This window comes from Myxocyprinus asiaticus, chromosome 12 (assembly GCF_019703515.2).
Source record: "Myxocyprinus asiaticus isolate MX2 ecotype Aquarium Trade chromosome 12, UBuf_Myxa_2, whole genome shotgun sequence".
Classification (NCBI taxonomy): domain Eukaryota; kingdom Metazoa; phylum Chordata; class Actinopteri; order Cypriniformes; family Catostomidae; genus Myxocyprinus; species Myxocyprinus asiaticus.
In genome coordinates, this window is record NC_059355.1 from 18861115 (window position 1) to 18887050 (window position 25936).

Genomic DNA, 25936 nt, shown 5'->3' on the forward strand with positions numbered 1-25936 from the left:
TGATTTCCTCGTAGTGGAGGGTTGCGCATTAAGTGAAAAATCGATCTTGGGATTTAAGAATCGATATGAGATCGTTCAAAAGAAGATTGCATTGCATCGGAAAAAATATATTTTTACCTACCCCTACTCGTGCCTGTAAGGGGGAGGCCACCCAAAGGCCCAAGGACAGTGTCCAATGACGTGTTCTGTCTTATTGTGCGTATTAAGTTTATTTCGTTCCGATTAAATAACTATATTATTCGTTTTATGATCCCCGTTTTTTTATCTGACTCCAATTATAAAAGTTTCCAAGGATATATTAATGTTCCAATCTTTATTATTATTATTAAATTTGATTTAACATTTGATCATCATATTTAACTTTTTATTTTATAATGTACTCATTCATTCGGATTCCTATGTTGCTTAGAGAGTCTTGCGCCGGCCGTGTACGCGGATCTCACGATCACAAACATGCCAGTGTTGGTCAATAGACAGAAGTAATTGACTAAATACTATTTTGATGGCTGCTCATGCTTGTTCTTTTATCTAAAAGTATTTTGTTTAGTCCCCTTAGATAGTAGACACTTAATTAGAGTAACATTATTTCTACCCAGAGGTCATGACTGCCAAAATTTACAAAGATAGACCAACATTACCTAAGTTAAAAATAGCTTTATATAATCATGCCATAGTTTCCTATGTACACTTAGCTAGAAAAATATTACAGTAACCAGAGGTTTAGACTTCACCCTATTTAAGTTGGTTGATCAACTTCATGTTGTCCTAAATTTCGAGCCTGTACACTCTAAGTACACTTGAACTAATGCCAATTTGTTAGTTGGAGCTCTAAAGTCTCAGACGGTTTGCCCCATGCTCCACTCAAAACTGAGCTTTAGACTGCTACTAACCTGGTCGTAGATTTGCGTAAACATGGATTTAACGTAATCTACTAAAGATGGTAATTTCAGAGTAAATCAGAATAAACTCAGATGTAACAATTGATTTACCAGGTAAAATAATAGACATTCATCAGTTCCAATTAGACAATAATAAGTCAAATTCAAACATATTATCAAGTTATCAAAACATAAGAAATAAGAATTGCATACCTGGTAGAGAAAACTACACACAGCAATTGTGAGGGAGATCTGACTACAGATTCCCCGAGCTCCTTTGCCATCTCTCCTTAAGTACCAAACGATTCTGTTATTTCAGATGATTTGGTTTACAATTTAGGGGGTTGTAAGTAGACCTTTGAAACTTGTAATTGAGTAGGTCGTTTGATGTTTACAAAGAATACACCTAATCTGCATACAGCATATGGTTCCTGTGAGAGACCTGGGAGGGGCATGCCCCTGATAGAATACAGTATTTTACAAAGTTCTTAAATCTTACTTGTGATCTGACTATGCTGTAAAGGAATGAGACCATTTTACCAGTTGCACTGAGACCTCTTGAATGATACCAAACATGTATGATCAGAAAACCTTTTACATTACATAACAGGATAAGTCATAACTTTGTTTTTGGTGACTAAAGTGACCTGAGGTGAGGTATGGAAGAGAGGGGGCAGATGTGAGTGAGGTTTGCATTTTATGATCCTTACTTTGTAGGGCGTGTTGTCTCAAGTGGAGATGCTCTTCTGTGTGAGTTTTAATCTTTGACTTTTACCGGAGATTGCGCCTTTTGGGTGTAGACATCCTGGTGCCAGCCTTTCATGCCCATCCCTATCTTCTGTCATGTGCAACACATACAGTATCTGTTAAAATCTCAGAAAATTTTGTTTTGTGTTTAAAGACCCTTTAAAATTATTTTCTCCTTTAAATAGCTTAAATGTAGTTTGCTACACTACAAGTTAGCAAGTAGCTAACTGCTTTTAAAAAAAATGGTTTGAGTGTATTTTAACTTTGTCATGTGTAGCTTGCAGATTGGGAAGCTACAGTTTCAAAGTAGATTCCCTAACACTGGTTATTGCCATCTATTATATCAAGAAAAACATGACATTACCTTGATACAGTGTACAAAAGACCAATAATTCAGTAAGTGAATGTAGTGAAAGGTGGATCTGTAGCAGGGGAGCAGGTTACTAAATGCTGTTTCTCTTACTGATCTACTAATATTGACATACATTATTACTCTTAAATGGCTTGCCTTACTTGTCAGACCTGTCTAGAGCTTTCATACTCAGAAATGTAGAAATCTTCCTAAGCCTGAATTGTAATCTCTTTGAAAACAAACCCATTGTTGACAAATTTAAATTGACTCACTTTACTGTGAATGGTTTGATAGTGAGACGGAAAATTGTTGAGAACTTTGTTTTATTACATTTCTGTAAAAATAGGCTTGAATTAAAGAGTTTCTCCATGTTATGCATCTCCACTCCCTCCAGAATATCGATGTGACCACCTCCTCAGATTGACTGTCTGCCGTCTGCTGTTCTAATCACATTGTGTAATGTGCACTGGTGCATATGGATGAGTAATCTTTGTGTATATGAATGGACTTGACCTTATTATAGGAATAGATGGAAATCTGAATGGGCATAAAAGAGCTCAAACTCTCTTCTGGAGATCAGCCATGTTTAGATCGTGTTCACTCATGGCTGCTAAGAATACGAAAATGGCAATTAGACTACAATAAAACAATGACTATACAGTATGTCAACTGTATGAATGCAGAGATAAATGAATGTTAATGTAATATTTTTTCTTGTTCATTTTTGTTCATAAATCACTACTAATAGTTTTGCGTTCCTTTTGAGTGTTGATGAAAAATGGACTGCACCCATGCTAGGTTTCGATGCTCTTTACAGATGCTGGCCAAGTTAACCTAGTTGTCCTTTAATTTAATAAACAATTGACATTTGATATCATTGTAAACAATTGAAAATTTTTTTGACAGTGGTGCTTTTTCTCTTGTGATATATTGAATAATTTCAGTGTGTATATACTGTATATTCTTGGTAGGGAAACATTTCACAAAGAACCACAGAGAACAAAACATTATGATACACAAATAAAACAACATTTACTACTCATACAAATTGTAAATAAGATATAGTTAACTTATAATAACATGAATATTGCTTATATATACAAGGCTTAATACATCATTATGTAGTAGTTTATGTATTAGTTTAGTAGTACGTAAAATTATAAAGTGTTTCTCTTGTTACATTTAATAAAAAAGCAAATGCAAACCTGTCCATTTAAATTGATATTTGCATGATTACTTGGTTATATATATTTCATACCATAGTTTTTAGTAGTGTACATACTTTCTTATTACCCTGACATAGGCAGAAAAAAAGTGTTTATGTCAGTAAACAGGACTTGGATTACAAAAGTATTATTTTTATTGACATATAGATTCAAGATTCATATAGCTTTATTTTCATGTTAAAAAAAGAAGCTTACATTGCAAAAGCATAGTAACATTATACATACCTACAGTACATACACATTTACACATACATTAAATTAAAGATGTAAAAATACAATAAAATAGAGGGATAATAAAAATTAGTAATAAAAGCAGTTTTGTTGTGTCATGTTGCCATTTTATGCATGTGCACAGTTTTTCAGTTATTGTCTGGTCGTGTTCCACTGGTTGTCCTTTTGTCATGGCAGGACTTGACATACCTTGCAGCCTGGTTTGAGCTTGCAGAGGTTTTTAAAAGTAGGTATGAAAGTTTGTCCTTGTGTTGTATCTAGGGATGCACCAATATGTAATTTCTGGGCTGATACTGCTAACCTATAATTCACAGCTCATTGCGGTCAATAACAATAACCGATATATAAAAGTTATAATTTTTAATCCTTTAACCTGGAACTGCTAGCTAATCCATTAAATGTTTCTCATTTGAAAAATAGGTGTCATTTAAAAGCTTGGAATTTGGACTTGCTGCCAAATTATTTTGACATTTTTTGAGTTTGTTCTGGTATGTTAATGTGGTATTAATTTTAATTTGTTACGGTCTAAAAATGATCTTTTTTTGTGTGATTTGATTTTAAACCTACTGGAAAATAAGATGTCTTCAGGCTGAACACTAAAGCCACGTTCACACATACAGCGACTTCAAGAAACAAAACAACTGAAAGTTATTCATGGTCAATGAGAGTTGGTGACTATTGGCAACACTGTTTGGGAATGTTTAGAGAGTTTACCTTTATGAAAATGAACAGTGGCACAATTTGACAACTACAAATTGGAGTGAAGACAGTGGAGCTCACATGATCCATCTACTGTGATTATATTGTTTTAGGATGAAGGCAAGACAGACAAGTTATTTTTCCCTTAAGTCGGTCACTTCGGTGCTGCGATTTTGCCCTTCAAAATCACTCCAATCTATTGGCAAATGGCACTTGACGCTCCGCCACTGATGCTTGCATTATCATGGGCATATAAACTTGAGCACAGCACTATTTCATCAGAATTTTTCTCTTCAGGGTTGCGATAACATCTCTTGTGCTCTAGACGCCTGAATCTTCACTTAGATTATTCAGATTATTTCTATCTTTCTGCTTTCGCTCCGATGAACAGCATATCTATTATTACTTCTGCGTTTGAAAAGCTATTGCATTGTTATTGTTTTTGTGTTTTTTATTGAGTTTAAAGCACATAAAAGAGCCATTTGCTTAATGACGTCTTTTTCAAGATGCGTTTTGCAACCTCGAAGTCTTTTAGCACAATCAAGCGTGCAAGCACGGGGACCTGCTGTTTGCTCATCTGGAGCATTTGGGCCTCAAAATCAATTAGGCGAAAGCGTCTTGGTGCCCAGTCTGCAAATGTCCTTCTTGGAATGAAACTCGACTCAGTGGCCATGTTAGCGTGTCTGACCGACAAACGCACTCAATCTATACTGCGGTGCTTGGCAAGTTCAAACCGGGGATGGCTCCACCACTGCAACAGTTCCAGAGGGTTTCTAGTTTGATGGCTGTCGCAGCTGCCATAACCCCTCAGGGCTTATTGAATATGAGACCTCTGCAATGTTGGGTCCACTCGAGAGTCCCTCATCACATGTGGCAACATTGTCTCTTACATCTCCCTGTTGCGGGCCATTGTTAGTCATGCTAGCTGAGTGGAGAACATCAGTGTTCTATCAGAAGGGGCTGGTACGTTCTAGTTCACAAATGGGAAGCAAAACATAAGTATGCGTTCCATCACGTTCCCTCCTGTAACCTGTGCTCGACATGTATCACAGGCCAGAGCCCCCTCAACGAGGCAGCTATATTCCTTGAAATGGCGAGTGGTGTTTATCTCGAGGTCAGGATTTAGCGCATTGCTTTGTGCATAGGATGCTTTAATTTCTGCAAGTGCGTTGGATGCAAGGCTCACTCCATTCACACTCAAAGTGTGTTTCGGTGCTATAGCGGCGGGACACTCTCCCTTAGGCGGGTTGTATGTGGGTAAACACCCTTTGGTCATTAAACTCTTGTGAAGAGCAAGACAGATAAGACCTTCTCACCCCGCTGCTGCCGCTACTCTAAGATTAATGACGTATGTCTTTAAAGTCCATCCAGGAATAACTCCAGAAGTTCACATAGATACAGTGTCTTTTGTTAATTTGCTGATGAAGGCTTTTGTTGGCAGTTAATTGATAGTCTGTGTATTCCATTTTAAGAGTGTAGTCCATCATTAGATCAAGGTGATGCAGGCAGGCAGAACATTTCAGTGAGGTCCATCCTAAGTCCAAGGTTCAGGCAGTGGCACATGAAGTATGCCATGTCTTACGGTTGGAGTTGGCAATCAGTACATCCTCTGAAGTCCATCATAGTAGACTGAAGTGATGTCTGGCTGGCACAGGCTGCAGTTAGTCATCATCACTCGGCGACACACAGCAGTGAGAGTCAGATGTCAAGCAGGACTGGAGCTGGATCTGGTAGGTTCTGTTAACCTCGAGATATGTATCCCTTGGTTGAGATGGGGAAACAAATAGAATGATATTAGCATAGATGCCATTCATCTTAAAGCAGAATTATAGAATATGAGAAGTGTTTCTGGTTCTGGCAGACCTAACTAAAACAGCATAACTATGTGTTTGAGGGATAAATTAGGTGTTTGTCTGGCTGAATAGATGAGTCTTTAGTCTAGACTTAAACAGAGTGTGTGTCTGAGTTCTGAAATGTGTTAGGAAGACTATTCCATAGTTTCGGAGCCAAACAGGAAAAGGATCTACCTCCTTTTGTGGATTTGGATAATCTAGGTACTATTAACAGGCCAGAATTTTGCGATCATGGTGAACGTGATGGAATATAACGGAATAAAAGCTCGTTTAAGTACTGTGGAGCTAAATCATTTAAAACTTTGTATATAGTTAACAGAATTTTAATATTAATACAAAATTTTACATTAGCCAATGTAGCTATGATAAAATATATGATCATATTTCTTGGTTCTAGTCAGCACTTTTAGCTGCTGCATTTTGGACCAATTGAAGCTTATTTATTGAACCTGCAGGACGTCATCCCAGTAATGCATTACAATAATCTAGTCTTGAGGTTATGAATGCTTGAATTACTTTTTCGGCATCAGAAACAGAGAGCATGTGTCATAACTTAGCAATATATTTGAGGTGGAAGAATGCTGTTCCACAAACACTGGAAATATGATTTTCAAAGGACAAATTGGTATCAAATATAACACCAAAGGTCTTCGCTGTAGAAGATGACATAATACATCCATCGAGAGTCAAATTATGTTTTTGCAGTTTATTTGTAGAAGTTTTTGGTCCAATAATTAGTACCTCTGTTTTGTCGGAATTGAGTAGAAGGAAATTTGTAGCCATCCAGTCTTCGATACACTGCTAATTTGGAGAACTGTGAAATTTCGTCTGGTTTAGAAGAAATATAATGTTGGGTATCATTGGCATAACAGTGAAAAATAATTCCACGATTCCTTATTATGTCTCCCAGGGGAAGCATATATAAGGTGAAAAGCAGAGGCCCTAAAACAGATCCCTGTGGCACTCCATACTTAACTTTAGTGTGATCTGACAATTCCTCGTTTACACCGACAAAGTGGTAGGGGTCTGATAAATAGGACCTAAACCATGCCAATACATGTCCAAAAATGCCAACATAGTTTTCAAGCCTGTCCAAAAGAATGTCATGATCTATGGTGTCGAAGGCAGCACTAAGATCTAAGCACACTAGAAGAGAAATGCAACCACGATCAGATGATAGGAGCAAGTCATTTTTAACTCTAAGTGCAGTCTCTGTAATATGATGGGGCCTAAATCCTGACTGAAATTCTTCATATATAACATTTCTCTGTAAAAATGAACATAGTTGGGAGGACACTACCTTTTCTAGTATTTTTTGCATAAATGGGAGATTTGAAATGGGTCTATAATTAGACAACTCTCCAGGATCAAGCTGTGGTTTCTTAATAAGTGGTTTGATAACTGCCAGCTTAAAGTTTCTTGGGACATGCCCTAAAGATTGCAAGGAGTTAATAATATTAAGAGGAGGTTCTGAGATTACAAAAACACCTCTTTTAAGAGCTTATTTGCTATTGGATCTAATATACATGTTGTTGCTTTTGATGTTTGGATAAGTTTTGTTAGCTCTTCCTGACCTATGGCCTAAGGATTGAAGTTGCTCATGGGGAAAATTAAGAGACACTGTTTTCTGAGATGCTGTGGCAGATGATTACATAATTCCAATTTTATTTTTTATGATTTCAATTTGATCAGTAAAGAAATTCATGAAGTCATTACTGTTGTGCTGCGATGGAATATCTTCAGTTTCAGGTTCAGTCGAGGCTTTATTCCTAACCAGTCTAACTACAGAGCTGAATAAACACCAAGGATTGTTGTGGTTATTTTCTATGAGATTGCTCATGGCACAGACCTGGCAGCCTTTAGAGCCTTTCTGTAGCTAGAGACACTATCCTTTCATGCACCATGATACACCTCTAATTTTGTATTCTTTCACTTGCACTCCATTGTCTGAGCTGCTCTCTTGAGAGCATGAGTGTGATCGTTGGTCCACAGTTGAGCTGGGCGATTTTCTTTTTTTTTTTTTTTTTTTTTTTAAATCATGAAATTGAGGTTTTGCATAAAATATTAGCAGATGCTGTAGTTGGATACACTGTCAATCCACCAATGGCTGAATATAAAAGAGAAAAACAAATGTTCACAGCACTTGGCTTGATGCTGCCCTCAATCTGATGAGCTGAGCATGTGTGGAAATATGCACGGTTGCTCGTTCCAACGTAATATAGGTTAACAACACGGAGACCGATATATCAAGACTGCTAGAGAAGACTGTATTTATATTTTCTATGACTTCAAATTTTTTTGGCTTACTGATTATTTGAGACAAAAGTGGAAGATTATTAGTGAGGCTATCTTTAGTGGTCAAAAGGATAGTTCTACCTGAATGATAACGTGGTGTAGATTGAGTGACCTTAGCTAAGCGCAACATACAAGAGACGAGGTAATGATCGGAGATGTCATCACTCTGCGGCAAAATTGCTATATTATCATCAACTCCTATGACAAAATTGATTATGGCAATGAGTCCTGTCACATTTTGTCTGACCCCAAGAGAGTTGAGAATATCAATAAATGCTAATCCCAATGTGTAATTTTTATGATCTATGTGAATGTTATTAAATTAAAGCTCTATCCACAGTAACTACTAGGGATGTGTGGAACGACTAATTTCGCTGACGTTTAAACAAAAAGTCGTCTAGTCTAAAAAGAAACCAACCTTCAGAAAACAGTAAAAAAATGATCTATTTCTAAAAGGGCATTTATCTGTGACATGCTCTCCTTGCATTATCATCATTGTACATTAAATATATACATGACACGTATTCACCTTCAGCGAATACAGGTTTATTTACTGAAAACAATTGAATGAATTGTGCAGGACCAATAGCGCAAGCCCAATAGCCTGTTCTAAATGGAATTCACCAAGTAAAAGTTACTTATTATTAAATATTAAAACAGTCAGGATATTGTTGAAAATAATTCACAGGTAGGCGAAGCCAAATCAACGAGAGAAAAAAATGTACTGAAAAGTTGCATGTATTTCACAACGTGCAGTCGTGCATTAGCCACTGATCTAATATGACAGCTGTTTTGTAAAGAACGTTATAACAGTTACGATGTAAAAAAAAATAGCTATAGGATTGAAAAATAGTCCTGTGGTGTAGCCAGCAATAAATCTAATGTATTCTAAACTTGACGTGCACACAGAATAAAAGATAGTTTAACCCGTTAAACAGTCTGCATCTTGTTGTAAATAACCTTCTTAATCAGCAGATTAAAAAATGGCATTCCTTGCTTAAAACAGTAATTTTTTAGGCTACTTACTCAAAAGCATAATTTTTTTTTTGATTATCAAAATAAACACGTTGACATGGTCCGGTGAAAAACGGGACTTGACTCACCTGAGGTGGCTATCCAGCGCTTGAAAAAGCCCGCTCTGTGGAAAAATTACTTACAAGCATGCACAGATTTAAAGAAGACAGATCTAAATGTGAAAGCATCCGATTTGTAACATTAATATGACAGCAAGTTAAGTGCAGCCTCTGTAAAAATATAAAGCCAAATGTAAATGTGTAAAAATGTTGAACAGTTTAATGGAGAAAAATATTAACCGACTTGTAATTCCAGTGTCTACTCGCAGCATCAGAACCATTTAGTTGAATAGTCTAGTCGACTAAACGGTTCTGATGCTGCTAGTCGACACTGGAATTACTAGTCAGTTAATTTTTTTCTCCAATAAACTGTTCAACATTTTTACACATTTACATTTGGCTTTGTATTATTTTTATAGTCGACTAGTCTCACACATCCCTAGTAACTACTAGATCTGATAGAAAATCTGCAAAATCAGAATATGGCCCAGGTGGTCTATATACTGTAGCAAGGGCAAAAGATGACAAAGATTTTTTATTTATATCTGACAATGTCACATTAAGCATTATTAGTTCAAAAGAATTAAACTTGTATCGTGTCCTCTGAGTAACACTGAGTTCACATCACTGTGAATTGTTGCAACACCTCCTCCTTGACCCTTAAGAAGAGGCTCATGTTTATAACAATAACCTGGGGAACTAGACTCATTTAAACTAATATATTCATCTGGTTTAAGCCAGGTTTCAGTCAAACTGTGATCTGTAATAATTTCATTTACATTTAGTGCTTTGGTCGAAAGGGATCTAATGTTTAGTAGACCAAACTTTATATGATGTTTATCTTCAGTATTATTATTTTTTTTTTCAAGTTTGACCACAATCACATTTTTTCTGACTTAATGAGAGTTTTTTGTTTGGTAGTTTGGGGAACAGACACAGAGACTGTATCACCTAGATATGATGTAGAGACTATATGTTTTAGTTTATGTGACCTGTGTGATGTCTCAAGGCAGCTTGCAGATGGATGGTTAAGCCAGTCTTTCTGCTTCCTGACCTGGGCCCTAGTTAGTCAAATACTATCACTATTAAGTCTATGAGCCATATTACTTGAGAGGAGAGCGGCACCTTCTCTGGACGGATGGAGTCTCTCTCTATTTAGCAGGTCAGGTCTATCCCAAAAACTCTTCCAATTGTTTATAAATCCTATGTTATTCTCCAGAATCCACTCAGACATCCAGCCATTCAGTGACACTAATCTACTAGAAACCTTGTAACCACAACGAGCAGGGAGGTGGTCAGAGCGTATTACAGTGTCTGACATTTTTGCAAGTTCACACACCTCTTAGTTTTACCAACAGTACATCTCATCTGTGATAAGATTTTCTAAAGACATGGCCAGACGTGCAGTCCGCTAATAACGTTAAAGTGTCAGCAGTAAGAACACCCACTAGTGACTTCACAGTACAGAGCCTAGCGACACCTAGCGACAAAGTCAGTTAGGATCACTACTTTATTTTAAGAATGTATATATTAAGAATAATAGTAGAGAGAATGTTTATTTCGGCTTTTATTTCTTTCATCACATTCCGAGTGGATCAGAAGTTCGCATACACTTTGTTAGTATTTGGTAGCATTGCTTTTAAATTGTTTAACTTTTCAAACGTTTTGGGTAGCCTTCCACAAGCTTCTTACAATAAGTTGCTGGAATTTTGGTCCATTCCTCCAGACAGAACTGGTGTAACTGAGTCAGGTTTTCATTCCTCATGATGCCCTCTATTTTTTGAAGTGCACCAGTGCCTCCTGCAGCAAAGCACCCCCACAACATGATGATGCCACCCCCATGCTTCAAGATTGGGATGGTGATCTTTGGCTTGCAAGCCTCACCCTTTTTCCTCAAAAAATAATTATGGTCATTATGGCCAAACAGTTTCATTAGACCAGAGGACATTTCTCCAAAAACTAAGATCTTTGTCCCCATGTGCACTTGCAAACTGTAGACTGGCTTTTTTATGGCAGTTTTGGAGCAGTGGCTTCTTCCTTGCTGAGCAGCCTTTTAGTTTATGTCGATATAGGACTAGTTTTACTGTGGATATAGATAATTGACTACCTGTTTCCTCCAGCATCTTCACAAGGTCCTTTGCTGCTGTTCTGGGATTGATTTGCACTTTTCGCAACAAAATATGTTCATCTCTAGGAGACAAAATGCGTCTTCTTCCTGAGTGGTATGATAGCTGTGTGGTCCCATGGTGTTTATAATTGCATACTATTGTTTGTGCAGATGAACGTGGTACCTTCAGGCATTTGGAAATTTCTCCCAAGGATGAATAAGAATTGTGGAGCTCCACAATTTTTTTTCTGAGGTCTTGGCTGATTTCTTTTGATTTTCCCATGATGTAAATCAAAGAGGCTCTGAGTTTGAAGGTAGGCCTTAAAATACATCCACAGGTACACCTCCAATTCAGTACACCTCCTATCAGAAGCTAATTGTCTAAAGGCTTAACATCATTTTCTGGAATTTTCCAAGCTGCTTAAAGGCACAGTTAACTTAGTGTATGTAAACTTATGACCCACTGGAATTGTGATTATAGTATATTAAAAGTGAAACAATCTGTCTGTAAACAATTGTTGGAAAAATTACTCGAGATTTTGGCTCACATTTAACAAAAAATTAGAATATGGTGACATGCCAATCAGCTAATCAACTCAAAACACCTGCAAAGGTTTCCTGAGCCTTCAAAATGGTCTCTCAGTTTGGTTCACTAGGCTACACAATCTGCTGATCTGACAGTTGTCCAGAAGACAATCATTGACACCCTTCACAAGGAGGGTAAGCCACAAACATTCATTGCCAAAGAAGCTGGCTGTTCACAGAGTGCTGTATCCAAGCATGTTAGCAGAAAGTTGAGTGGAAGGGAAAAGTGTGGAAGAAAAAGATGCACACCAACCGAGAGAACCGCAGCCTTATGAGGATTGTCAAGCAAAATCGATTCAAGAATTTGGGTGAACTTCACAAGGAATGGACTGAGGCTGGGGTCAAGGCATCAAGAGCCACCACACACAGACGTGTCAAGGAATTTGGCTACAGTTGTCATATTCCTCTTGTTAAGCCACTCCTGAACCACAGACAACGTCAGAGGTGTCTTACCTGGGCTAAGGAGAAGAAGAACTGGACTGTTGCCCAGTGGTCCAAAGTCCTCTTTTCAGATGAGAGCAAGTTTTGTATTTCATTTGGAAACCAAGGTCCTAGAGTCTGGAGGAAGGGTGGAGAAGCTCATAGCCCAAGTTGCTTGAAGTCCAGTGTTAAGTTTCCACAGTCTGTGATGATTTGGGGTGCAATGTCATCTGCTGGTGTTGGTCCATTGTGTTTTTTGAAAACCAAAGTCACTGCACCCGTTTACCAAGAAATTTTGGAGCACTTCATGCTTCCTTCTGCTGACAAGCTTTTTAAAGATGCTGATTTCATTTTCCAGCAGGATTTGGCACCTGCCCACACTGCCAAAAACACCAAAAGTTGGTTAAATGACCATGGTGTTGGTGTGCTTGACTGGCCAGCAAACTCACCAGACCTGAACCCCATAGAGAATCTATGGGGTATTGTCAAGAGAAAATGAGAAACAAGAGACCAAAAAATGCAGATGAGCTGAAGGCCACTGTCAAAGAAACCTGGGCTTCCATACCACCTCAACTGATCAACTTGCCACAAACTGATCACCTCCATGCCACGCCGAACTGAGGCAGTAATTAAAGCAAAAGGAGCCCCTACCAAGTATTGAGTACATATACAGTAAATGAACATACTTTCCAGAAGGCCAACAATTCACTAAAAATGTTTTTTTTATTGGTCTTATGATGTATTCTAATTTTTTGAGATAGTGAATTGGTGGGTTTTTGTTAAATGTGAGCCAAAATCATCACAATTAAAAGAACCAAAGACTTAAACTACTTCAGTCTGTGTGCATTGAATTTATTTAATACACGAGTTTCACAATTTGAGTTGAATTACTGAAATAAATGAACTTTTCCACGACATTCTAATTTATTGAGATGCACCTGTATATATTACAGAGAGAGTCACGAATGGAAACCTATGTTAGAAATTGTTATACAAACGCTTTCCCCAGAAAAATGTTCATTGTCAGCAACAAGACAACTGGTACTGTATCAAAATAGAATGAATTTACCTGCAGTAGTTCACATTCGTAAACAAATTTTCAAAAGCTATGGCCAGTTGCACAGCCCACAAATAAGGTTAGGGCATCCAACGACAGGAAGACTTACAATGAACTGTACAGCGACCTTGTGACCTCCAGCGATAAAATTGTGTCAATTTGAATGGGGCTTGGATAGAGTTGTAACCAAGCAGATATGTTAGACTAAACCCGATTTCAGACACATCTCTGTTATGAATAATCAGAGCATATGATTAGCTATAGACAGTGTGTATGACAGAATACCCCACCCCTCGCATCATCATGACTGCTGCATGATGCTGAATCTATTCATTTTTTCTTGACCAGAAAAAGAGAAAATCAGTGTAACGTTGTTCGTGTTTTTGGGGTAAATGGAGGAGTCAGGTGGTAACGGAACAGTCAATGTAAGTATTTTTATTACTCTTTCAGCGTCACATAAAACATAATATATACACCAACGAATCGATGAGAGTTCACTTTAATACTAGCGGGGACACATAGCCAACTCTCTCTGTTGTCTCTCTCCCCATACTGATGCGTCCACCTGCCTTTTCAGGTCTCCCTCCACCATCACTATAACAAGATACTAGTGTTAGAGATCATGACAGCCCAGGTGACAAGCCTTACCGCTCTCCCTCTCCCATAGACAGATACACGACCACACCCCCCTCCCCACAATCAATTAAACTGAAAAGAAGATAAGCAGAGAAAAAAGATGTGTAGAGAAATAGACTGGGAGAGAGACATGAGTCAGTATGACTCACTACTCACTGGTCACTGCTGGCATGGCAGAGTAATGAATTGCATCTGCAGTGCCCTGAAAGCTTAACACAGTCGCTTACTTTCCTTTTCACACATGCAGTTTCAGCTGAATGAGAACGAACAAGTGAATTAATACAGCCAATGGCATTCTCCTGCTTTAAGAAAACACTTCTTTTAAACAACCCTTTATATGGAAATAGTCGGACCTGCTCTGACATTCTCTGTAAATAGTGATTTGATCATTCTGCTTCATTCTTTATTTTGGGGAGATTGTTTATATTGCTGCTGTAACAATTTGTTGTTGACATGTTTTCTGAAAAGTCACTAATCCTTTCAGTCAATTCCTTATCTGATCAGTTCTCTTTGAAGTCTCTGTTCAGTAGCTCAGATTATCCCTCTCCAGAACTATTTCCATGTGAGGAGCACTAAACACATGAGTGCTTTGTTCTCACTTTGTGCATTCTCGGGTCTCTAAACAAATGAAGCTGTTATTCCTGGAATTGTTTCCCATAGTTCTTCTCAAGTGTCCTGTTTCCATGGTGATTAGAACAGTTTAGTCCAGCACAGAAGAATTTGTACAAGCTGGTTAAGAAACCCATCCTTCTAGAGTTGTATTTAGGGAGGAACGATTAGTTTCGGCTCTATTTATTCTGAATATCATGCCAGTATACCAAAGCGATTATTTATATTATATCTGTGTAGCAGGGCGGGTTGTGATTCCACACACCCGGCCCCTAATAAGGCTGATTAAGCCCGAGAGGGATAAGGCCGACCGGAGACGGCAGTGCAACAGAGAGAGTGAGTTACGGACAGCTGTCCGACTCGTGTGTGTGTGTGTGTGTGTGTGTGTCAAGACGGTTCTCGCCGCCTCCTTTCCATTTACTGGTGCCGAAATCCAGGAAGGAGGAGGGATGCGCAGAAGTAGAGTCCTCGCCACTACCATCCACCCCAACGGAGCAGCTGCGGCCATCTGCCGGGGGACGGAGGATCCCGGCCGCCTGAGAGCGGAGGAACGGCCGCCAACCGCGAGGGTAGGAGGGTCTCCTACCCGACCGCCTGGAGCGGTCAGGGCCGCTGCCAGGGGCAGAGGAGACCCCTACCAGCCGCTGAAACACGGCGGGGTCTGAGACCGCCGACCGCGAGTGGGGAGGGGCTCCTGGCCAACCGACTGGAGCGGGAGGACCGCTGCCAGAGGCGGGGGAGGTCCCTTCCATCCACCGAAAACGCGGCGGGGCGTTCCGTCCGTCATGTACATCATGCCGGGGGCTCCCCGGTCTGAGAGAACGAGGGAGGAATGTGGCAGGGCGGAGGGCGGGCCGGGTCGTAATTCCACACACCCGGCCCCTAATAAGGCTGAGTAAGCCCGAGAGTGATAAGGCCGACCGGAGACGGCAGTGCGACAGAGAGGGAGAGAGTTACGGACAGCTGTCCGACACCTGTGTGTGTGTGTTGGTCTTTTTGATTAAGTTTATCAATAAATTATCATTTATATTGTCAAGCCGGTTCTCGCCGCCTCCTTTGCATCGAACTGTGTAACAATCTGTTTAATTGGTCTTCCCCACTATTCCCTTTCTCCAAAGCCTGTGGCCCTCAGCGGCTCTATGCTCTTGCAAGTAACACACATACCTCTTGTCTTCTGTACAGGAATGATGATGGGTTTTTAATCAGATATCTAACTCTTTTTTTTTTTCTTTCTTTCTCAGGCATATGAGAGGAGATTTCCCACCTGTCATCTGATCCCCATGTTTGTGGACAGTGATGTGATTAGTGAGGAGAACAATGAGGATGGATCCACTCATAAGATCGAGAGGAGGTGTAAACTCGATGTTGATGCACCGCGGCTCCTCAAAAGGGTAAGATGGAAATATCAAAGTGACCCTTGCCTTACGGAATATGTTGAATTTATTTTCCTAAATTCAGTTGAATATTTTTTCAAAATTCTGTGTTCTGTGTTCCAAAATTCCCAAATCTCTTAACTTTCTGGATTCCATGTTTTTATGTTTTAATTAAATTGTATCATCAAAAAGTGTCTGAGCAAATTAATTTATAAAACTTCAATCAAGTGAAAAAAATAAAACATGTTGCAGTTATTTTTGGTCAAACAGAGTTTCACAGTATAAATGGAAATATTGACATTAACTGTCGCACAAGGCTGTTATGGCTAAATCACAGTGTGTTGATAATAAGGGTGTGCGAGACTAGTTGACTACATGGTAATGATGCTGCTAGTTGACACTGGAATTACTAGTCAGTCAAAACACACATTTATGTTTGGCTTTATATGTTTACAAAGGCTGTACTTAATTTTTTGTCATGTTAATGTTAAATAAAATTAATAACACAATTATTAAAAAAAGGATATCTGGAGCAGATCTATACAGAGTTTTATTTCACCTCAGGCTGCGCATACTTCCCTTTCTCAATTGCAGCGCACACAGGAAAATATTATGGAGCTGGAATGATCTCAAAAAGAATATATTTACTAAATTAAATTCAGAAATGCACAGCACAATTCACATAATCCGATTCCTAAATCCAAAATACAATTCATAAATACACAAGTGAGAGCACAAATATTTCCCCAACTGTAGAAACAAATACTTCTGCACAAATGGTTCTGTCATTGTTTAGCTTGGGGGTAATCGATTCCCCGTTGCCATAGTTACTCATTCAAATGGGGAAAATATCTGATAGATCTTGCTATTTATTCAACAATGAAAAACATTATGAAAAGCTGTTGTGTAGTTTTTTGCACTACTGACAAATCCAAAAAACCTGGAACTGATTTTTTTTTAATTGCCTTTCAACTGACAAATATAAAAGCCTAAAGAAGACCACTGCGGATGCCAGCTTTTGAGCTGCAGAGCTATAGAGTTCAGCAGTCTCAGGTCAGAAGTTTACGTTTACCATTTTCACATTAATGTTTTGTTATTTGATTGGTATCTACAGCATTTAACTGCTTTGTTTACATCATAAAGTTTATTTCTATCTTTTAATATAATTATTAAATTGTTTTATCCACACATTAATGATAGTTTGAAATTATTCTACACAAAAAACATTCAATAGGTGAAACGTGATATGGCTTATGCAATTTCAGTGGAAGACCTTTAATTATTTGTATACAATGCAAGAAGGCTTATACTTGGTAAGGTTAAAATAGTGCACAGAATAAAACTATAAACAAAACAAAAAAACAAAGAAGGGGGATTCAAGAATGATGGGGATGAAAAAATTTATTTAAAAAAAATATGCAGTAATATGCAAACAACAATTAAGCATACAGTCATAAGTAGTTTTCATTATTGTTTCTTCTTAAGTACTTTGTGTGGTAGTAAAGACAGTGCTAATGGAGATGAGTATACATTCATACCAAGTACTGTGTACCTAAACATTTTACAGCAACTTTGCCTTATTAATTAAACTCTTTGCCAAACCCAGTGGTAAGAACAATGTCCACTGAGATGTTTGATTCATTAAAGCATGAAAATCAATATAAGCAGCACTCTACTCCGATCATGTTTTTTCTGGTATCTTGTCTTGTTCTATAGTGTTAACTTATCATAATGTTTCTGCTGGAACCACTGATGTGATGATCGATTTAGTCTTGAATCTTCTCGGATGTTTCTCAAACACACTAAACCACGTACGTATCCAGCATATGGTCGACTGCAGCCACAGTGGTCTTCTTTAGGCTTCTATATTTGTCATTTCAAAGGCAATACAAAATCAGTTTCTGTTTTTTTGGCTTTGTCTAAAGTGCAAAAAAATACACATCAGCTTTTCCTCATGTTTTTCGTTGTTAAAATAGCTAAATCTATCGGATATTTCTACCCGTTTTTCTCATAGGAATGAATGAGTAACCATGAGTAACGGAGAATCGATTACACCCACGCTAAACCACAACAGAATCGGAATGCGCCAGAGGTGCAAGGCGTGTTATGATTGGTGGATTAAAAGCTCAATGTGATTGGCTAAAGAGGACTTCCTCAAAAAAAAAAATAAAAATAAAAATAAAAAGGCAATTTGTGATTCGAAACCTGGCAGGAAAGTCTCAAAATAGCCACATACAAATCCAAAGCAATCCACACAAATGTAACGATTTGCAAATGCAGATTCAATGATATATAAATAAATGTAATAACATTCACAAATATTTTGTTTGCAAATTAATTAAAAAACTTGATCTGTATTTGTAAAAACATTTTGAATTTAAGTGAAGTATTTTTGTGGGCAATTGGGGAAATATTTTTTCTCTAACTTGTGTATTTATGGATTTATGAATCGGATTTTGTGAATGTGAACTGTGCTGTGCATTTCTGAATTGTATTTTGTAAATAAATTATTTTTTTGATTATTCTGGATTGATAAAATGTCCTCTCACAAGACAAGCAAACTCAGCAAAGTAGCTACGAAATCACTTAAGTGGTGGTACGGGAAGCGGATTTCCTAAAACGTTGGCTTGCAAGTCACTATGGATGTTTTCACATTTGAATCTTCTTTTAATCTGTGTATGTTTCAATGAACAACTAACCTCGCACACCTGAGAAGTAATTGATAGGTGCGTTGGACACAAGCTGTAGCAGTCTATGAAATGCATAAATACATACATATACACACACATACATATACATGGAAAAAACTTAATCTATACATACAGTATATCTACAGCATCACATTAAACAAGGCTTCATCACTCCAAAACTATAATTTTGCTTCTTTTGAGCCATTCAGAGGTGTACTTACTCCTATGCTTTGGATCATTGTTGCTGCATAATCAAGTTGCACTTGAGCTTCAACTCAAGGACAGATGACTGGATGTTCACCTTTAGGATTTTCTGGTAGAGAGCAGAATTCATGTTTTCCTCAATTATTGCAAGTCGCCATGGCCCTGAAGCAGCAAGACATCCCCACACTACCACAACCATGCTTGAACGTAGGTATGATGTTCTTTTATGTGGAATTCTGTGTCAGATGTAAGGGGACCTCTGTCTTCCAAACAGTTCCACTTTCGACTCATCAGTCCACAGAACATTCTCCCAAAAGGTTTGAGGATCATCAAGGTGTGTTTTGGCAAAATTCAGACAAGCCTTAACGTTCTTCTGGGTTAGCAGTGGTTTTCGCCTCGCCACTCTTCCATGGATGGCATTTTTGGCAAGTGTCTTTCTGATAGTTGAGTCATGAACAGTGTCCTTTATTGATGCAAGAGAGAGGCCTGCAATTCCTTTGATGTTGTGCTTGGCTTTTTTGTGACTTCCTGGATGAGTCATCGCTGTGCTCTTGGAGGAATTTTGGAAGGTTAACCACTTCTTGGAAGGAGACAGGCTTTATAAGGCCGCCGGAGCAACAGACAGAGAGACCAGACACGTTGTTGTTAAGCTGAAAAGCCAATACTTTGTTGTGAAGCTGAAGACAACTGCATTAAAAGTTGACTCACGTGGACTGTGAAACCGGCTCCCGTGTCCTTCCTATTCGAACCCCTCTACACTGGTGCCGAAACCTGAGAATTACGAAGAAGACTGGCCGCAATGGACACCTCACCGCTGGGCGAAGTCATCTGTGCCCTGGCTAGCATCCAGGAGACCCACCATCAAGCCCTCCTCGCCCAGGATCGGCAGGCCTTACAGAACTGGCTAGCTCCAGGCGGATCCTCCACCGTGACCCCGGAGGCAGCGATGAAGCCGCACCTCCTGCTCACGAAGATGGGCCCTTGGAGGATGATCCGGAGGCATTCGTGAGCCTCTTCGAGCAGTCAGCCACCGCCTCCAGCTGGCTGCGAGCCCAGTGGGCCCTCCACCTCCACCGCGGTGCAGCAACTACCAGCTGAGGACTGCCTGGACTACGTGAAGCTGTAGACTGCTGTCCTGCAATGGGTTGGCCACACCCCAGAACAACACTGCCAGCGGTTCCGCTCCCTCACCCTGAGTGAGGCCGGCCACCCGTTTGCCCAGCAGCTCCGTGATGCCTGCTGGAAATGGATGCTAGCAAAGGAAGGCAGCGGCGTGGAAGAGGTCATCGAGCTTATGGTGCTGGAGCAGCTAACCATTTGCCTGCCCTGAAGAACTGCAGAATGGGTCCAGTGCCATCGCCCCACGTCGCTGGATGACGCCTTCCAGCTTGCTGAAGCCCACATGGCGGCCTACCCAGAAGCTGGCGAGCAGTCCATTTCTCTCTCTCTGTCTCTCTCTCCCTCTTGCTTCTCCTCCTCCTCTTGTCCCTCCCTCTCCTCCCTCTCGCCCTATACCTGCTCCCCGAAAACGAAACATCATTCAATTTGGGGGGGGGGGATAAAGCATAGAGTGGAGGCTGCGGTTAATTCCCACCTCACTCATCCACTAAATTTGGGGACCAGTTGGCCGGGGTTTAAAAGATTATTAAAAGTGTTGTGTGTGGATGGGTCCTGCAAATCGAAGTCTCAGTGTGTGATGTGTGACACAATGGCTGTGGTGGTGGAGCCGGGGCCATCCACATCTGCTCAGCATCAGGATGATGCAGGAAGGGAATCCTCCGGTACTCCTGCCAAGAGGGAGTTCCCGGAGGGTGATTTCCCTCTAGAGCAGTTCCGTGATGAAACCCTTAGGCATGCATTTGACCAAGTGAGAGTAATCGATGGCCAGCAGCTCCAACCTGATGTCACCCTCACATATCCATATTTTTCAATTATTAGGGACCGGTTGTATCGAGTGACGCAGGACACTCAATTGCATGAAAATACAACCCAGTTATTAGTCCCGAGGAGCCATCGGGAAACACTTCCAGGCGGCTCACCATAATCCAATGGCGGGTCACTTAGGACAAGAGAGAACATTGCACCGTTTAATGGCCTACTTTTATTGGCCCACTTTTATTGGCCGGGCATTCGCAGGGATGTACGCAGATGGTGTGCGGCATGCCACGAATGTTAGTTGGTGAATCCACCGGCCACCCCAAGAGTGCCATTGCACCCATTATTACATCGGGCCATTAGAGCAGTCAGCATGCAGATATCGGTTTGTATTATTCCTGGTGGATTATGCAACATGATATCTGGAAGCGGTGCCTTTACGCAACATCTCAGCATGCTGTGTTGCGGAGGCACTCTTCAAAATTATCTCCCGGGTGGGGATTCCGAAAGAAATCCTTATCGACCAAGGCACAACGTTTATGTCATGTACACTGCGCGAACTTTATGAATTGCTGAGGATTAAATCGATTCGCACCAGCGTTTATCATCCGCAAACTGACGGGTTGGTGGAACGATTTAATTGATCCTTGAAAAATATGATTTGCAAATTCGTACACGAGGACGCTAGAAAGTGAGACAAATGGCAGGAACCCCAATTATTTGCAGTCAGGGAGGTCCCGCAAGCCTTCAGCGGGTTTTCCCTCTTCAAGCTCCTGTATGGATGTCGGCCCCGCAGGGTGCTTGACGCCATATGGGAGGCGTGGGAGGAAGGAACTTCCCAAAGCAAAAATGAAATTCAGTATGTCCTTGATCTTCAAGCAAAGCTACACACACTGGGTCGGTTTTCACATGAAAATTTGCTCCAAGCTCAAGAGACACAAAGCCGGATCTATAATAGGGGTACCCAGCTACGGGAATTTGCACCGGGAGACAAAGTATTTGCATTACTCCCCACATCAAGCTCAAAATTACTCGCCAAGTGACAAGGGCCCTTTGAGGTTAGACAGCGAGTCGGGAATCTCAATTATGAGGTTAAATGAACGGATAGAGGCGGAGCATGTCAAATTTACCACCTCAACCACCAGAGAAGTTGTCCCCGTGTCCATGGCGACGGTAGTTCCGGACAGGGCGGAGCTTGGGCTGGAGGTGAAGTTCAAAGCTTATCCATTCACCCTGGTCCCTTGTGGAGACCACCTCTCACCATCCCAGCTCACGGGGGTGGCCAAATTGCAAAAAGAATTTGCAGACATGTTCTCTCCTCTTCCCGGTCATACTAACCTCACACCACCATATCGAGACCCCACCGGGAGTGGTAGTGCGTAGTCAGCCGTACCGCTTGCCCGAACATAATAAAAATGATTCGGGATGAATTTGAATAGAATAGAAGAATCGCACAGCAGTTGGGCCAGCCCGGTTGTTCTTGAACCTAAGAGTGACGAGTCAGTCCGGTTCTGTGTAGACAATTTGACGCATACCCAATGCCCTGAATTGATGAACTGCTCGATCAGTTGGGTGCGGCTCAATTTTTTTTAGACGCTGGATTTAAAAAAGGGATATTGGCAGATACCCTTAACTCCATTATCCCAAGAGAAAATGCCATTTTCCACTCTGTTAGGATTACACCAATTCGTCAATTCGGTTTGTTCGGGGCTCCCGCACGTTCCTGCGCCTCATGGATAAGATTCTCCGACCACACGCTGCATACGCCGCAGCCTATTTAGATGACCTCATATACAGTAACGACTGACATAGGCATATGCAGCATCTTAGAGTCGTCATGAGGGTGCTGAGGCAGGCGTGGCTCACGGCAAACTCAAAAAAGTGCACAGTGGCCGGGTGGAAGTACGGTATCTGGGCTTCCACTTGGGTCATGGGCAGGTACGGCCTCAAATTGATAAGACTGCGGTGATAGTGGCCTGCCCACGTCCCAAGACCAAAAAAGGAGGTGAGACAGTTTATGGGGCTGGCTGGCTACTACCGAAGATTTGTGCCTAGTTTCTCTGATTTCACCAGCCCCTTGACTGATCTCACTAAAAAGGGGTGCCAGATCTGGTTCAGTGGACGGAGGTGTGCCAACAGGCTTTCACGAGAGTGAAATCTGCACTCTGTGGCGGACCACTTCTACATGCTCCTAACTTCTCTCTCCCCTTCATTTTGCAGCTGGATGCATCAGAGAGGGGGTTGGGGGCCATGCTCTCGCAGGAGATGGAGGGGGTGGAGCAGACCGTGCTGTACATTAGTCGCAAGCTCTTTTTGAGGGAGACTAAGTACAGCACGATCGAGAAAGAGTGCCTTGCAATCAAGTGGTCGGTCCTAACCCTCCGTTATTAACTGCTGGGGCGGGCCTTCATCCTCTGCTCGATCATGCCCCGCTTCAGTGGCTCCACCTCATGAAGGTTACCAACACGCAGATCACTTGTTGGTACCTGGCACTTCAGCCCTTCAAATTTAAGGTGGTCCACAGGCCTGTGCCCACAGATGGTTGTGGCTGATTTCCTCTGCAGGAATGGGCGGGTTAGCAGGCCGGATGGGGCCCGGGCCTGAGTCGGGCAGTGGGGGTATGTGGAGCGGGACGTGGTTGTGTCACTGGGGAGAGAGGAAGCTTTAAGGGCCATCATCTGGTTATTGTTAACACTAAACACCTGTGTCTCGTTTCAGTGACGACGGAGACGGGCTTTAAAAGGCCACCGGAGTGAGCGACAGACAGAGAGAGAGAGACCAGAGACGCTATGTGTGTTCTATAAATACTTTGTTGTGAAGCTGAAAAGCCAATACTTTGTTGTGAAGCTGAAGACAACTGCATTAAAAGTTGACTCACATGGACTGTGAAACCAGCTCCCTTGTCCTTCCTATTTGATCCCCTCTACAAATGTATAGCACCTCGACATGAGTTTGTTTTTCCCCCTTTTTCCAACCCCTAAGACGCCTTCAGTAAGCTTCAGGGACGAGCTCATATACTTTTAAAACAGCATCTTTTACGGTCTTGTATACCTTTTTATCTGCTACTGACAGTGTAATAAAAGCCTCTTGTGCTTTACACTCAAAAAACACTTTGCAATAGAGTGCGCTCGGCATCATCCCATGATCTATCATCAGCCACATTAAAAAAAAGAAAAAAACATGTCTGGATATTTTTCGTTCAATTTGGGCAACAATTTAATCATACTCGTAATATTCGTTAATCGGCCAACATTTGAACTTGACTGGTCACCTGAGGAATCAGCGCCCCCGCTTGGCATTTTTCTCTCAGCAATCAATCTCAAACATGAGCTAATTTTGTTTCTGCAGTTCTTTGCTGAGATTGAAACTTTTCGAACTCTAGCTCATGCTCTCGTTCTCGAATTCTTACCTTTCTAATTCTAATTGGTGATCTAATTCATGTTCCTGACTTTGAATTTTCATGAGTTCCTTTTGCTGCTCAAAAGTTGACCCACCAGTTTCAATGCCCGCAACGTATGCAGAGTTGAGGTGCCCTTCAGCGACAGCCCTTCAATATCAGACAGCGTATCTAGAGTCAATTCTAATCTTTCAACCAGCTTTTCTTTAACCACTTTCCTAAGTTGTTTTAATTGAGTACTTTTAGTTAAAGATACCTCAAAATTGTAATGTTCAATAACACTCCACAGCTAATCCTTTCTAAGACAATCAAGTCTTTCCTACGAAGGCACAACAAAAAATTCTTTCAACCTATCCATTTTTGCAATTTTGAAAAATCACAATGCCAAATTTCTGCTGAGCTAACCAAATTTCCTACCAATTAGAATCAATTGAAAAAGAGGTCATTCAAACAAATTATTGATCCCCACTTTGACTGCGCACGACCAATGGAGCAGTGCAGACAGCACCACAATGAAGAAAACATACGTTTAGGAGCTGCTCCGTATCTAAACTAATAGACCAATTAACTAATCTTAACCTTAATACATCTCAACTGCTAATCAGTCTACCCGCATCCGACACACCAAAAACAATAAACTAAAATAACAAACAGCGTTAACCGCTCTACTGCCTAGCACAGGGTTTTGCGGAGCTCTGGCAGGCTAACCCGCACTTAACCTTTTCTTCAGCAAACGCAGCACAATCTCTCACTTATCTTAATTAATCATGTGTAGCAAAAGCTCGACCTCATCAAAGTACCAGAACTTTGACCACAGGACGATCTTGGCATTCCTGTCACAAGCACCTGGAGAAATATCCAACAAAAGGAAAAATATTTTCAAAGTTAACAAAATATTTTTTTTCCCCCAATCAACAAATCCATGCAGGACTCCCCAAACCCAAATAGGCCCAATTGACAAGCAGTCAATTACCATGTAATTATTAAATTGCCAATTGGTAAACAGGCCCTCATTCATCCATTATGCATCTCTTCAGCTGTACTATTGTACTGGGCCTTCATTGCTGTATTGTGCGCTTCATAATGTGCCACATATTCTCAGTAAGAGACAGGTCAGGACTGCAGGCCAGTCTAGCACTGGCACTCTCTGCTTACACAGCCATGCACTTGTAATCTTGGCAGTGTGTGGTTTGGTGTTGTCCTGCTGGAGAATGCAGGGACGTCCCTGGAAAAGACAGTATCTGGATGGCAGCATACGTTGCTCCAAATTTTGAACATACCTTTCTGCATTAACAATGCCCTCTCAGATGTGTGTTACCCATGCCATGGGCACTGACACACACTCACACCATGACGGACACCGGCTTTTGGACCTGTTGCTGATATCAGCTTGGAAGGTCCTTTACCTCTTTGGCCCAGAGAACATGACAGATGTTTTTTTCCCAAAAATATTTGAAATTTGGACTCATTGGACAACAAAACACGATTCTTCTGATCTGCTTTCCATATCAGATGTGAACAAGCCCAGAGAAGTCAGTGGCGCTTCTAGTCAGTGTTGATGCATGGCTTCTTTGCATAGAAAAGCCTTAACGTGTATCTGTAGATGCAGCGGCGAATAGTGTTGACTGA

General features: G+C 40.7%; 1 protein-coding gene across 2 annotated transcripts in view; it reads left to right on the forward strand.

The window, feature by feature from the left end:
* si:dkey-237i9.1 (SEC14-like protein 1) overlaps positions 1-25936 on the forward strand; it is a 110103-nt gene that overhangs the window by 37000 nt on the left and 47167 nt on the right. For both annotated transcript variants that reach the window (XM_051712053.1, XM_051712054.1), the window contains exon 3: positions 16010-16159. In XM_051712053.1, the coding sequence (XP_051568013.1) occupies positions 16010-16159 (150 nt within the window). The remainder of the gene's footprint in view (positions 1-16009; positions 16160-25936) is intronic.